At 39.6% G+C, this 15,954-nt stretch overlaps 1 protein-coding gene across 4 annotated transcripts in view; it reads right to left on the reverse strand.

Moving 5' to 3' along the window:
- Positions 1-14,046, reverse strand: part of mark4a (MAP/microtubule affinity-regulating kinase 4a) — a 61,291-nt gene extending 47,245 nt beyond the window's left edge. For all 4 annotated transcript variants that reach the window (XM_038297157.1, XM_038297156.1, XM_038297159.1 and 1 more), the window contains exons 1-2: positions 13,377-14,046; positions 10,365-10,562 (exon numbers count right to left, since the gene is read on the reverse strand). In XM_038297157.1, coding sequence (XP_038153085.1) covers positions 10,365-10,562; positions 13,377-13,430 — 252 coding nt within the window. In that variant the 5' untranslated portion in view covers positions 13,431-14,046. The remainder of the gene's footprint in view (positions 1-10,364; positions 10,563-13,376) is intronic.
- Positions 14,047-15,954: the final 1,908 nt, after the last annotated feature.

Consider the following 15,954-nt stretch of genomic DNA (forward strand, 5'->3'; position numbering starts at 1 on the left):
TTAATGTTCTTTTTGCTCAGCAGTGGTTTTCTTCTTGGAACTCTGCCATGCAGGCCATTTTTGCCCAGTCTTTTTCTGATGGTGGAAGCATGAACACTGACCTTAACTGAGGCAAGTGAGGCCTGCAGTTCTTTGGATGTTGTTGTGGGGTCTTTTGTGACCTCTTGGATGAGTCGTCGCTGCGCTCTTGGGGTAATTTTGGGCGGCCGGCCACTCCTGGGAAGGTTCACCACTGTTCCATGTCGTCGCCATTTTTGGATAATGGCTCTCACTGTGGTTCGCTGGATTCCCAAAGCTTTGGAAATGGCTTTATAACCTTTTCCAGACTGATAGATGTTAATTACTTTCTTCCTCAATTGCTCCTGAATTTCTTTGGATCTCGGCATGATGGGTAGCTTTTATGGATCTTTTGGTGGACTTTACTGTGTCAGGCAGCTCCTATTTAAGTGATTTCTTGATTAAAAATAGGTGTGGCAATAATCAGGCCTGGGTGTGGCTAGAGAAATTGAACTCAGGTGTTAAAAACCACAGTTATAGTATATTTTAACAAGGGGGCAATCACTTTTTCACACAGGGCCATGATGGTTTGGATTTTTTTTCTCCTTTAATAATAAGCACCTTCATTTACAAATTGCATTTTGTGTTTACTTGGGTTTTCCTTGACTATTGTTTAAATTGGTTTGATGTTCCGAAACACTTAAGTGTGACAAACACGCAAAAAAACAGGAAATGAGGAAGGGGGCAAACACTTTTTCACACCACTGTATATATATATTTCAAATTTGAAATATTTTGAAATATATTGATATATATGTTTTAGATGTGCAAGATAAATATTTAATCTTTAATGACGAGTAAAGGTAATTTTATTTTTTAGCGGATTGGTGACATATTTCCACCATAGGGTGCAAGAATGTTAAAGCACTTTTCAGAAAAGGCAAAGAATGAAAATACACATGGAAAACAATATAATATAATGTACTTTTTCTAGATGTTTGTTGATTTGCATGGTTGCTCTTAAATAAACACATTCTCAGAAAATAGTTTTTATATATTAAAAAAACATATAAACCTTCTCGATTAGTAAACTGATACATATTTTTTTCAGGTGTGTGATATAATATTGGACCATGCAAAACACAGATTTGGCTTCAAAAAGCCTCAGAAGGGTCAGATTTATGTATAATCCTTGAACATTCAGTAAACCTGCCCAGGAAATTATGTTTTGTTTTTCTAAAGTGTTCCTATAATGTTTTTTTGTTGCTGGCATTCAAATATTTGGTGATATATTTGATAATACTTTTATTTTGAATTTAAATATAGCCCCCCAGAGCTCCACCTACAGCCACTGGTTCTCTGGTTTTTATGATGCTGGTTGTTTTCTAAAGAACTCTTAAACCAGAACCAGAAAGGATTCCGTTTTTTCAGGATTTTCAAGATTTTATAGAATTAACAAGATTAAATTCAATTGATTTCTTATTTGCTGAACCTTTTATTAATTCAATCCCATCGCATACCCTGAAGTATGTGATTTTATTGTGAGTAACTGTATGAACAGGTTTATTTCCTTTAAACATCCTCTTTCATTCTTTCATGACCAACGGCTCGCCGTCTTGATTTTTATCTCCTTCTAGTGCCTAAAGAGGTCATCCATGCTCAGCCTGTGTCGGATTCTCCTGCCAGGAAGCAAATTTAAATTCAAGCCCCAGCGGTTTACAGCTTCTCTGCAGCATCACATGGAGTGACCTCTGGAATGTTTTCTCCTAAGAAGATTGGCAACTGTCTCCAGTGTGACCGATTATTCCCGCTGCACAGTTCTGGACACTGGATTTGACCTAAAAAGACAATTTAACCAAGAAAATCAGACCCAAAAAGATTTGTGGATTTCTAAACTGAAATGAATCAAAGAAGCAAAGGGAGAAAAAGCACAGAAGGCTTAGGGGGATTATTAACAGAAAAGCTTCTTAATGCAAAGATTTTACCAATCTAAACTGAAAAACTGTTTGATTAACAGAGATTTATTGTATGGAAATGTCTCGGTTTATCGCAAAGCTTTATATTGTTTCCTTAGTAACTTTCCCATTGTTTTCTTCCTGCTGACACTGTATTTGCCCTCCCATCTTACCATAGGCTACCCTCCTACAACAAAGGTTGCATTTCTCAGGTTATGACAGGTCTCTAAGGTCATTTTTTCCCACAGAACCGTCTCAGGTAACAAATCAAAAATTATGTAGTTTTTGGCTTTAGTGAAGAGTACTCTGATTTTCTGTATTGTCTGATGGAAAATGATCACACTCACAAACAAAACACAAGCCTTTTAGTGAAACTGTCTGCTGAATATTTATGTAGCTCAAGTTTTTGTCAAAGTCGATAGAATATTATCTGACAACAGACACCCTTTTTTCAGGGTTCCAGTGGCAGACGCCAGCCCTCACAGAGCACTGGAGCAGACAGTATGTTATTCCATCACTGATTCCAAAACAAAAAACAAAGAGATTTAAAATATTTATTCTTTCAGATGGTTTTTGATCGAAATTTTATTGTGTTAAGCTGTGTTCCTTCTATCTATCTATCTATCTATCTATCTATCTATCTATCTATCTATCTATCTATCTATCTATCTATCTATCTATCTATCTATCTATCTATCTATCTATCTATCTATCTATCTATCTATCTATCTATCTATCTATCTCAAAGCACTCCAATATTCTCTGGTTATTATTTATTTATATTTCCTGCTGAGCTCATTAATGGGTGAACAAAGTGGAGCTGGGAGCTTCAATTAGACAATGTCAGGACAAGCTTGGTTCTCCAGATTCCTACTAATGACATGATTATTTGACTCAGGTGGGTTGAGGCAGAGAGGCATCTAAAGATGCAGGACACCAGACCTCCAGGACTGGTTCAGCTGCAGCACTGAGCTCACTTATCAATCTGTGCTGGTTGCTCCTAACATTCAGATGCCTCCTGTGTTACTAACCAAGAAGTCCCCACAACTTTAAAAACATTCAGGATCCAATCCAATTTATTTATATAGCACATTTTTTGTTTCTAATGTGCTGTCCATAACAAATAATAAACAAAAACTCAACAATACATAAACACTATACAACAATAAGTAAACTAAAAGGACACAGAGGACCACACAAACTACACATTGTTAAAAGCCAAAGAGTAAAAGTGGGTCTTAAGACGAGACTTAAAACACTCCACCTTAGAGGCTACAGTACAGGTAAAAGCCAGTAAATTAGAATATTTTGAAAAACTTGATTTATTTCAGTAATTGCATTCAAAAGGTGTAACTTGTACATTATATTTATTCATTGCACACAGACTGATGCATTCAAATGTTTATTTCATTTAATTTTGATGATTTGAAGTGGCAACAAATGAAAATCCAAAATTCCGTGTCACAAAATTAGAATATTACTTAAGCCTAATACAAAAAACTGATTTTTTAGAAATGTTGGCCAACTGAAAAGTATGAAAATGAAAAATATGAGCATTTACAATACTCAATACTTGGTTGGAGCTCCTTTTGCCTCAATTACTGCATTAATGCGGCGTTGCATGGAGTCGATGAGTTTCTGGCACTGCTCAGGTGTTATGAGAGCCCAGGTTGCTCTGATAGTGGCCTTCAACTCTTCTGCGTTTTTGGGTCTGGCATTCTGCATCTTCCTTTTCACAATACCCCACAGATCTTCTATGGGGCTAAGGTCAGGGGAGTTGGCTGGCCAATTTAAAACAGAAATACCATGGTCCGTAAACCAGGCACGGGTAGATTTTGCGCCACAAGTCCTGTTGGAACCTGAAATCTCCATCTCCATAGAGCAGGTCAGCAGCAGGAAGCATGAAGTGCTCTAAAACTTGCTGGTAGACGGCTGCGTTGACCCTGGATCTCAGGAAACAGAGTGGACCGACACCAGCAGATGACATGGCACCACAAACCATCACTGATGGTGGAAACTTTACACTAGACTTCAGGCAACGTGGATCCTGTGCCTCTCCTGTCTTCCTCCAGACTCTGGGACCTCGATTTCCAAAGGAAATGCTAAATTTGTTTTGGTCAGAAAACATGACTTTGGACCACTCAGCAGCAGTCCAGCTCTTTTTTCCCTTAGCCCAGGTGAGACGCTTTTCGCGCTGTTTCTTGGTCAACAGTGGCTTGACACAAGGTATGCGGCAGTTGAAACCCATGTCTTTCAAGCGTTTTTGGTGGTGGATCTTTAAGCACTGACTCCAGCAGCTGTCCACTCCTTGTGAATCTCCCCCACATTTTTGAATGGGTTTTTTTTCACAATCTTGACTAGGGCGCGTGATCCCTATCGCTTGTACACTTTTTCTGACCACAGTTTTTCCTTCCCTTTGCCTATCTATTAATGTGTTTGGACACAGAGCTCTGAGAACAGCCAGCCTCTTCAGCAATAACCTTTTATGTCTTTCCATCCTTGTGCAATGTGTCGATGGTCGCCTTTTGGACAGCTGTCAAATCTGAAGTCTTCCCCATGTTTGTTTAGGCTTCAGAACTGGACTGAGAGACCATTTAAAGCCCTTTGCAGGTGTTTTGAGTTAATCAGCTGATTAGTTTGTGGCACCAGGTGTCTTCAAAATTTAACCCTTACACAATATTCATATTTTGTGACACATGGAATTTTGGATTATTATTTGTTGCCACTTCAAATCATCAAATTTAAATGAAATAAACATTTGAATGCATCAGTCTGTGTGCAATGAATAAATATAATGTACAAGTTACACCTTTTGAATGCAATTACTGAAATAAATCAAGTTTTTCAAAATATTCTAATTTACTGGCTTTTACCTGTATATGGGGGGGGGGGGCAAAGTATTCCAAAGTCTGGGGCCTACTACAGAAAAGGCAGAAAAGTGCCGTCTGGTTTTAAGCCTCATCGTAGGCACTATTAACTGAAGATGGCCCTCAGACCTCAGACAACGTGCCGCAAAAATAAATCTGGAGGAGGTCAGTGATGTATTGAGGAGCCATCCCATTCAGGATGCCTCAAAATGATTTTAAAATAGACAAAATCATTTTTGCTGCTGTCAATAACTTCCATCATAGATAAAAAGAGTTGGACCTGGTTTTCAGTGATGTGTATATTTTCTCTTTTAGACATATCTATAAGATCAACTTTCACTGCGACCTACTATCTGCTCTTTTTAATCTTTTTTAACAAGGCTCATAGCTCATCCACTTAACTGTTTCTTGCCCAGACAGATTCACCTGTGGAGCTAGTTCACTGTTACTTTTTCTAACATAGAGGTATTCGTGGGTCAGTGCTTCTATGTACCTTTTCTCCTCTGTCTGAACGCCCATGCAGCAACAGCAGAAGGCTGTTCACACAGAGCCTGGTCCTGCTAAAGGTTTTTTCCTGAGTTTTACTTTCCACTGTCGCTGCATCTTTGCTCAGAGTGATGGACTGCTGTAGAGTCAACAACCCAATGCAAGCAAATCTAATGTCTCTACCTGCTCATCCTGGTGGAGAGGATCCTGCAAAGTCAATGTCTAGATGCTGGTGAAGATTCTTAGTCATCGAGGTCATAGTCAACAAACCACTGGATTTTGTTTTCCAAGTTTGAAGAGGTTTCGCTTCCCATCCAGAAAGCTATCTCAATTCAAAAAGTCTGGTGTAGCGTTGAGTTCCAGGCTCATAGAGTAGCCAAAACAAAAGCCTTGTTATGGCTTAGAAAACATGCAAATGTCCATCCCTTCGTAATGGGGAGTCGTTGACTGGCCCATGCCCCTGAAAAGGGGAGTCGCTAGGGTTGTTTTTGGCCTGGCTCATGGGCGTAGGTTTGCATAGGGACCATGGGGACATGTCTCTACCAAAATTTTGGACCGACCTATTTGTCCCTACCAATAATTTTATTTGAATAACATGTTTATAATTTACAATTCAGCGTGGTGCATCACAAACAGCCATTGTGTGTGATGATCTCCGTAGCTCAGTAGCTGCTGCTGAGTGTTTACCGGTCTTTCCTGTCCCTTAAATCAGTAACTGAGCTGTTTAACTCCACTCTCATTGGTTGTTCTGCCTCATAGTTCTGCCTTCTCTCTTCCTGATTGGCTGTTTTCTAGTCCACATGCGTGTGTGCGTGCTCGGAGCATGAAATAAGAATTTTATTCATGCTAGTTACTTAAATTAATATTAGGCTATGAAACTAGTCCTAATATAAAAAAAGTAATTCTATCTACACTAAAAAAGGTGAAAGCTGCTGATAGCTGATTTTTAGCCACAGCTGACTGAAAAAGAAAATGTGAGGGTTTCCCTTTTAACAACACTTCATTGTTATTACCGTTTTCATTTAATGACGACCCTTTGAGAGAATTTAGCTATAAATAGCAGGTGTTATTTCTTTTATAGAGTAAAACAACACGACATGGTGCCTAAACATCTGCTATTTTTTTGTTTAGAAAGCATAATTACGGTTCCACATAATATTGCTATTTCTTTGACTATTTCTACTTTTGAAAATAGGATAAAGCCAATAACAAACAGAGGAACACTATTTACATTGATTTTATTTTAAATAAATTTCCACACAGTCAATAAGTTAATTATTACAAACATTAGTGTTTGGTAAAAAAGTTTGAATCCAGCTGTTTATTTTAAATATTATTATATTACAGACAAGATGGTGTTATATTTTCTTTTAATAATTGTTAAAAGTGATTTTATATTGGAATAAATTTAGTCCCATTCTTAGTGTTTTGTTTTGTAAATGATGCCACTAAATAAATGTATTTGTATCCCTTCAATGCGTTATTTTGCGTGATACAGAGAGAGCATTTAAAAAATAAGAGTGTTTCACCTGTTTAATTTTGCACAATTATATATCTTCAAAAGAAAATACAGGATAAATTCACATATAACGGGCATATTTAGACTATATTTGGTTAAATAGGCATATATTTAACTACTGTCTTAGTCATTGGTAAGTATAAATGCAAACCTTTTTAAAGTGGAAAAAAGTCCTAATTCTACATTAATCAGAGCCGGTGACGCTTCATATATTGATAAACAACATCTAGTGTGTGTAGCGCTTATAAAATTTTTATAAATGTAGCAAGAAACACTGCCTTTCTCTTTAAACGAAATGCACCCTGATGCTCATGTCAAGCATTAAAAAAAGCATGCATATTTTTGCATAGGTAAAATGACATTAATGAAACTTAGGACCAATAGTGTCCCTACCAAAGTGGAAATCAAACCTACGCCCTTGGCCTGGCTAAACAGGCGATATGTATTGATCCCCTGCATGGCGATGAGGATTGAAATGATAGTGGGAAGAAAGCAACTCTATCACTTGGTTTTGCTCTCTTTACATAAATGGCTTCCTTCACACCCCTTTCAAACCACCTGTCTTCTTGGTCCAAAATGTGAGCAGTCTGGTCCTCAAAAGAATGTCCTTTGTCCTTCAGGTGTAGAAGGACAGTGGAGTCTTGTCCAGAGGAGGAAGCCCGTTTTGTTTGGCTTAAAATGTATCGAGATTTTAAGTTTGGATAAAATCCAAACAAAAACTCCCGCAACAGATGGCGATATCTTTGCTTAATCTTCTCGCCCTTATGATGCTGCTTTTGGATTTCCTTTGACAAACGCCCAGTTAGGGTGTCCACAATTTTGGAGAGCATCTTTGATGTGTTTCCTTTCTTTGTACTTCCCTTCTGTTTTAGTAGGGACAGTAGTCTTTGTCAATGTCTGGATGCAATCAGCTGTATGAATGAAAGAGTCTTCTATCCTCCAAAGCAGATTCATAAAGATAGGGCCATTAAAACAACATGCGAGCAGTCAGAGCCGCAGTTTACCTTTTCATGGAAAACCCTCTCTTACATCATCCTTCTGCATCATGCAGATTACTGTAGGGTATCTAACGTGGCCAGGTTCAGAGATCACTGTGAAACACCAGACCTGTCAGTCAAGCTCCAGATGAAAAGAAGACAGAATAGTGAGAACTGGAACAGGTACTGGTAAATTAATGTTCCGCCTAGTCTCCCTTAGAAATACTAAGGCCATTTTGCTGGAGAATGATCTGCCTGGATGGTAAAAAACTAGTTCTAGTAAAGGCTTCTTCATCATCATCATGTCCCAGAAGGTCGGTATAGGATCTCAAAACATACTCGCACTGGGTTTGATTAAGGTAAATGAAACTAAACAGTCACATTTCAACGTACTTTTTTTTTTATTTTTGCTCGGATTCCCGCAATCTATGGTGTAACGTTGCTTTTGTATACTTAGACTTGGACAACTATGGATCTGCTTGTAGCTGCTGTCTACAGGCGCAGCCATCTCGCTGCCATAAATTATTAGGTTTTTGTATGGCAGTACATCTAGAAATGTGCATCAAATGTTGTGCCAGAGGCTTTTTGTGCAGATGCAAATTTTAAAGGAAACGTCCGGTCAGCAAGGAATAATCAATGGATCATCATCTATACCTAAAACTAATATGTCCACGGTAATTTAATGAAGTTAGGGTTAATTAGTAAAAAAAAGAAAAAAGGAAAGTAATAATTTTCTTTGCAATAATGGTACCAGCCATTTTTGCCCAAATATAGAAACACCTCACTCCTGACATCTTCCTGCAGTGACGTCATGGTGATTTAAGCCTAGCACTATTCTCCCGACTTTACAAGCAAAATCAGTGGGAACTACTAGACACATCTGCAGTCATCAATTTCGAGAGGACTTCACCATTGAAATTCACCAGAGCTATAGTGAAACTGACAATGCCCACGTGCATGGCTGTTGGATGTTGGAATACATCGGGTAAAAGTGAAATAAAGAAATAGTTATTTCATCTTTCTGATTCCTGATCCTCCATGGACGGGTTCGTCGTTGGATTGCCAACTTGAAGAGGGAGGATTTACCATCGAACTTCTGGCCAGAAGCCAGAAAAAACACGTAATATGTAGCCAACATTTGGAAGAAGAATGTTTTCAAGATGACTTGAATAATAGCGCGTTGTGACAAACACCAGATACAGCACTGGGACTTGATCAACAGCTGATGCCGCACCGTTACGTCACAAACCGGTAGGTGAAAGTAGTGTCCTTTGACAAACATGGATGTCTCAAGTAAAGAACATTCAAATGAAAATTACTCTGAATTAAAAACACTGATCATTTATTGAACAGTATGTGATAATCTTATATTTAAAGTAATTTCTGAAGTTTAAATTTTTTGTTTTAAACATGGGGCTCCATTAAAATACTCCAAGCTGATCGTTATAGTTATCAGCTTGGAGAGCAAAGTTTGGTATCTTCTAAGGAAATCCAGCTGATTGCATCCAGTCAGCTCTTGGATGAGCATTTAGAGACAATAGATATCCTCTGGCATTACGTTGTTGACTCTACGGTATACCCTCAAATTGTGCATGCATGTAGCGACGGGGGGTGGGGTGCGGTGGTGGGGAATTCCAAAAAAGTTAAAAAAAAATGCACTGGATTTTGTTTCCAAGTTTGAAGACGTTTGGCTTCCTGGAAGCTTTTTCAATAAAAAATATCAGAAATAGCATTGAGTTCCAGGCCCAACAAAGCCTTTTTTATGTTTAGAAAACATGCAACTAAAACAGATGAACGGGTCAAGCATCAAGTTTAGAGACGTGTCGCTTCCTGAATGGGAGTGACTTGTCTTCAAACTTGGATAAAAAGACCAGTGTATTGCTTTTTTAACTTGTTTGGAATGACTATGACCTGGATGACTGAGAATCTTAACCAGCATACCTTCACCAGGAAGAAACCTATACAATAACTGTAAGAATTAATAATATTAACTGAACTTTATTAATCTCACATTGGAGAAATTTACATCTGCATTTAACCTATCCCCATGGGGAGCAGCAGGCTGCTATTGTGGTACGCCCAGGGGAGCAGTGTGGGGTTAAGGATCTTGCTCAGAGACCCAGAGTGGCAGTCTAAGGGAGTTGGGCTCAAACTCAGAACCTCAGGATTCCACGCTCTATGCCCTAACCAAAAAACTCAAAAACAACTGGATCAGTTATAGGTCCCTGTTTGTTTTGGGTCTGTAATTGAGTTGTATATGTGAGTAAAGCAGAGCCTTCATGACTACCATGATTGTTCTGCCATTAACCTAGTGGAAACACTATAAAAAGACCCATCTGCTTTCTGAATATCTAATAAAGAAAACAAATTAAGGCAGTTACTGTATATGGTAGTGAGTTTTACTCCAGTTAGATTAGAGTGGCTTCAGGTAACCAACACAATAATCTTTGAAAAGGGGAGTGGTCTGAGAGTATTTTAAATGCTGGAGCACCGTTGGAGGGACAGCTTCCTTCACCCAGGAAACATACTCAGCCCACTCATCCTTTGCTGCCCCACGACTCACCTCCCTGCCCGTTAGGATGTGGCGGCCCAGCTTTACTTTGGCAAAGTTACCCTTGCCAATAGTCTTGAGCAGACGGTAGTTCCCAATGTGTGGCTGCTCATCTGAGCAGGAAGCGATGGAGTTCCTGCACCGTGCACCCAAAGAGCGGCTGGACTGGCTTGTGACCTTGTCTGAGCGGCTGGCACCGAGTGGCACATGCTGCAAGAAAAACGGAGAGCGTGAGAGTGGAAAGACTATCCCCAGCTATGCCAGCACCAGTATGACATGCTGCTACGCTACTACACCATGGAGAACTAGTTTCTACAAGCTGCTGTTTGGTCACAACGTAATAGTTTAATGCTCAAAAATATCTCTATCCTAATCTATTGAACTTGATTAACAAAACCTGGTATTTAAGACAGTATTTTTATTTGTTAAAAGGAATTCAGTTGAGAAATTTATTGAGCTTTTGTCGAGTCTGGTGTAAGTTATACACTGCAAAAACATTCTAGAAATAAGTTAGAGTTTCTTAAATTATTTGTATTTACCCTAAATTATAGTAGGTAAATAAGATGATTTGCCAATGGAATTTGTTTTACATTTTAAAATAAGATTATTAAATAATACGCACTTGAAATAAAACATTACAATTGTTTTTTTCATGTTTTTAATGTAAATTGTCTTGTTTCATTGGCACTTACCTTACCTCCTCAACACAAAACTTATTTGAAGAAAAAATTATTTATATAGAGTTAATTTTTTTTGCAGTGTACCCACTTAGATCAAGTTTTTATTGCCTAATGCTCCATGCAGACAGATTGAAAGCTCTAAGAGAAGAACTCTGCTGTAATCTTTTCAGCTTTTGTGAGACCCGCTAAACAATCAACAGATCTTTCCAAGAGATTCTTACTCCTATTACTGAACATAGAGGGAAAAGTGGACTTGGACTCGTTTCCTCTGTATCAGTGTGCACACTTAAAAAGTGCTAATAGCACTGAGGTGACTTACAGATGATTGTGCGTTTTGTGCAGCTTAAACGAATGGCTGAAGGCCCACTGGCCAGGCTGGCAGAACAACATGAAAAAACAGTTTTACAGAAGCTGCATTGACTTCCAGAACACATAGAAGCATTTGAGATTGTGTTGCTGAACAGATGTGGCTGTGAGGCTGTGTTTGTGTGCATGTTGAGGGGGGCGGGCATTGCTTTAAACGATGGTGGCCACATTCAGCAGCTGTTTAGTTCAAAAACAAGTGAAGCTGGGCTGAACTTGTTTCTACGTAAACAGCTGCCGTCCGGAACGTGAGCATATCAGCTCTGCTTTGGGTTCAGCAGCATCTTCTGCTGTGTGCAGATGGAAGCATTTACCCCTTGGTTTTTGATTTAATTAGACAATTGTTTAGTGCTGATTATGAGTTGGAAAGATTCTGATTTCTTTGGTGTGATGCAACAGATTTCTTGCAGTAAACTATGTTTTATTTCCTTTATTAAAGTGGATTTATAGTAAAAGAGAAGTCTAACACTAGAATGACCTTTTGGTCCCGCAGTCACAGCCGTCCCCCCGTCACTCCGAGGCCAGGCTAACTATCAACACCGGATTAACTATAGTTAACAGTAGTCCGAGACACATGGAGGCCATCTGTTTCTAGGTGAAAAGCATATATTTGCAGATGTAGCACCACTCAGAGTCCTCAATCTGAAGCTCATCTCTGTTCCTGCATGAATTACGGTCTGTGGAGCTTTGAAAGGCCAGTCCATCAACAGGCCTCCATCTTAGGGACGTATTTACCATTAGGCAAAACTAGGCAGTTGCCTAGGGCTTTAAGTCCCTGGAAGCCCCATAAAACACATTTTGCATGTATGGATAATGCAGCTATGACTTATTTGCGCACATTAATTATGTTTTGATTAAAAATAATTTCACTAAAATGCTCTGGTTGGTGACAACATCTAAAAGCAGCGAACTCTGCTCTCCAGAGCAAGTAGATTGGTAACCCCGCCTCCTGCTCTCCTCTATCTTGTCTGCTGTCATGATTCGTGCAGCTATTATTTCATCCAAATGAAAAATGGAGAACAGATAATCAGATCATGGCTTGTCTACAGTGAAAAGAAGGACTGGGTTATTTACTTTGGCCTTTTTGGAAACACAGGAAGGAGCAATCAGCTAAGTGAGCTTAGTGCTTGGAAAAAATATTTCATTCCTTTAGAGACAGCATGAAAAGTCAGCTGAGTACAAAACATAGAGAGGAAAACAAGAAGAAAAGGGACAAGAAGAGAGGGACACAACCTAGAACAGACAATGGATGTCTATTCTATTAACATTTCTCTATCTTTAGAATGGGTCTGTTCTATGTGCTGTCTTCTCAATTCAGAGGGCCCCCTGCCTGTCTTTGCCAAGAGCCCCAGATTTCCTGAATCCGCCCCTGCCCACCATTAGACTACTTTGGAAACTGGGAGCAGCAGAGTTTGTCAGAATGGCTTAATTATACCGAAGGTTGACAGCAGCTTCAGATAGACAGACAGACAGACACTTCTGTGGAAGATATGTATGGCCTGACTCTAGGGCTGGGCGCTTTGTAGGCTGCGCAGCGACAGACAGCCCATAATTTTTACGCAGTAATCCCCTCCACTTCTTACCACCAAGCCCACATATTCTCTATGCATTTATTTGGGCCTCTTGCACTCGTTCCGCCCTTCGACCAGCGCAAACACACACAGAGGGAGAGCAAGAGGAGCAATTGGTACAATGTGACATCACAATCTCTCAAAAGCGGAAAGCACATAGGTGACGGACCGGGCTTTCGGCGCATATTCGCTGAGCTGCCATCAGTTGCACCAACACGCACTCAAGGTTAGCACATCCTGGGCCCCTTGATCCACACAAGAGAGGGAACAGCCCTGTGCATGATGCACCCCATGCGTGGAAGAAAAAAAAAGCCCGGAATGCCAAAGGCCACACAAGCAGATCTGTGCTCGGAGATGATCGGTCCATCATCATCTGCATGAACACAGGCATAAACAGTGGCTGAACTTACATGTTCCCCTGCGCTCCTGTCGTTCCCAGATTGTAATGCAGATCGAGACGACATGTTTTCCTCCCCCCACCCACCCCCCGGTTTTCCTCCCCCTGTGTAACGTTCCCACTGTTTGCGAGGATGGTGTTTACAGGATCCACAGACAGACTGACATCCGCAGATAGAGGCCCAGCGTCCCGGATCAATCTGCCAGCCCTCCGAGGCACCGAGCCGAGCTCCAGAGGAGACCTTTGCCTGTCATGGCAGCGATGAATATGTGGAGGAGAGGGAGAGAGGTGGGGGGTGTCCTCAAACAAGCTGCATTTTCCAGCATGCACCTTGCAAAGACAGATGTCTTTTGAACAGTCTGAATGTGCGGTCGATCAGCAACGCAGCTCGGAGCAGAATCCCCGCAAGGAAATTATGCTAAAATGATGCAATGTTTGGCCGGAGCCCAGCGTCTCTGTGGCGACTCTCCACCGCCTGCCTCATTTTGCCACCCAGAACCAACACCGCTCCATTTGGACCGCTTTCATAACAGCGACAGGCAGAACGCTTCGCCTGGTCTCCGCGACGCCAGCGCGACCTGCAGAGAGGGAGAAAGGCTGAAGAAAGGGCCCCAATGTCCCCAGTCTGCTTCTCCAGCTCGATCAGATGCGCACAGAACCGTCAGAGCAAGAAAAGCAAAAACACTTAGGGACGACTTCCGTCCAAATTTTTAGAAATAAAAGCCTAACGACGCAAGTGATGGAGACATCCGGACTACATTCTCTTTACTTGCAAGGGTTCTGAAAAACAAATCCTATATTTAAAAATTCAGGAGTTTTGTGCTTTATTTTGGGAACTGGGTCTTGACTTCCTGTTTCAACCTGCTAATCAAATAATGCTTGATGCAGTTAAGATGCGCCACACCAGAGACTGACAGGCCAGAACACTACAATTCATCCCAAGTTTTACCAACATGGATTTAATCTTTTGACCTAAGGGTCAATTTACACTGCTCCAAAAGGAAAATGAACAAGCACAACATCCATATTTTCTAAATAAAGACAAACTATACTTTTCTACAGCCTTTGCTAACAAATATGTTTAGGCATATATTTAAACATTCATGCTGTCTAAATTAAAGGTATAGTCAACAAAATTACTTCAATTTTGCGAGGGGGGAGAACATCCTAAACATTGTCATTACTTACATACTTTTATCAGTAACCTTTCTACTTAAAATTAATATTTAAATCTACTAATATCTACACCAAATTGATTACTTATTATTAAACTAGTTATTTAACTCTGATTTCACTGAAGACTCCTTCATGACTTGCAAAGACATCATTTTCTCTTTACTCCTTATAACAAAATCTAATTCTGAAAAGAGCATACATTCTGTATCTTTTTATGTTGGCATATTGATGTGCATGATCATGATCAGGACCTGTCATTTAAATCCATGGGCGTAGGTTTGCATAGGGACCATAGGGACATGTCCCTACCAAAATTTTGAACCGACCTAATTGTCCCGACCAATAATTGGATGTGAGCAACATGTTTATAATTTACAGCAGTAGTTGTTGCAGCAGTGGCTTCTTTTCCTCTCGCAGTTCCTCTGCTTGGTCTGTCCTGTCCCTTTCATGTAGCAGCCATGGAACTGTGCTGCGCTGTTTAACGCCACTCTCATTGGTTGTTCTGCCTTAAGTTCCGCCTTCTCTCTCTCTGATTGGCTGTTTTGTAGTCCGCGCCTTGAAAATTTATTCACACTAGAATGCAGCGGTTACTGAAATTAATATTAGGCTACAAAACTAGTCCCAATAAAAAAAAAAATGAATATCATGTACACTAAAAAACCAAAACCTTTTTTTTTCTTTCATAAAACGAAATATTCTGAGTCAGCCAGGAGTTCTGAAGACTGCTGGAAAAATGGGCAAATAAAGGCGGTAATCCATCAACATTTCTGATTCTTAGCCACAGCCAACTAAAAAAGAAAATGTGAGGGTTTCCTTTTTACCGATATTAAGTTGATATTACTGTTTTCATTTTTTTGTTTTTATTTTTACAATTTTGATATAATAACTGATCTAAGTGGGTTGCTCTGTGGGGAAAGGCACATTTTACATTTATATTACTGTATGTTTTAAAGTCTCCAGTTAATGATGAATCACTTACTAAATTAGTTGACGATTATTGAAATAATCAATTAATATGATTCATTTTTTTCAGCCCCAGATGAAATACATGAAATGTGCGACACAGAGTAACTACAGCCCAGATGTTCAACTTTTATAGTGAAGTTAATATTTTAATGAATGTATTATTTTTGCTTGATACAGAGAGAGAATAGTAGGTACAAATATTAGAGTGGGGTTTAACTCTGCACAATTCTATATCTTCAGAAGAAAATACTGTATTTACCTTCTCTCTTAGTCGTTCAAATGAAACCGTTTTCAAAGTGGAAAACAGTCCTAATTCCACATTGATCAGAGCCGGTGATACTTCAAACATTAATAAACAGCATCTAATGAGTGTAGAGCTTATAACATTTTTATTAATGGAGCAAAATGTTGCTTTTCTCTTTAAACAATGAATTCCTCTTATCAGTACA

Source organism: Cyprinodon tularosa, unplaced genomic scaffold, assembly GCF_016077235.1.
Source record: "Cyprinodon tularosa strain WSP-4 unplaced genomic scaffold, ASM1607723v1 ctg384, whole genome shotgun sequence".
Lineage (NCBI taxonomy): Eukaryota > Metazoa > Chordata > Actinopteri > Cyprinodontiformes > Cyprinodontidae > Cyprinodon > Cyprinodon tularosa.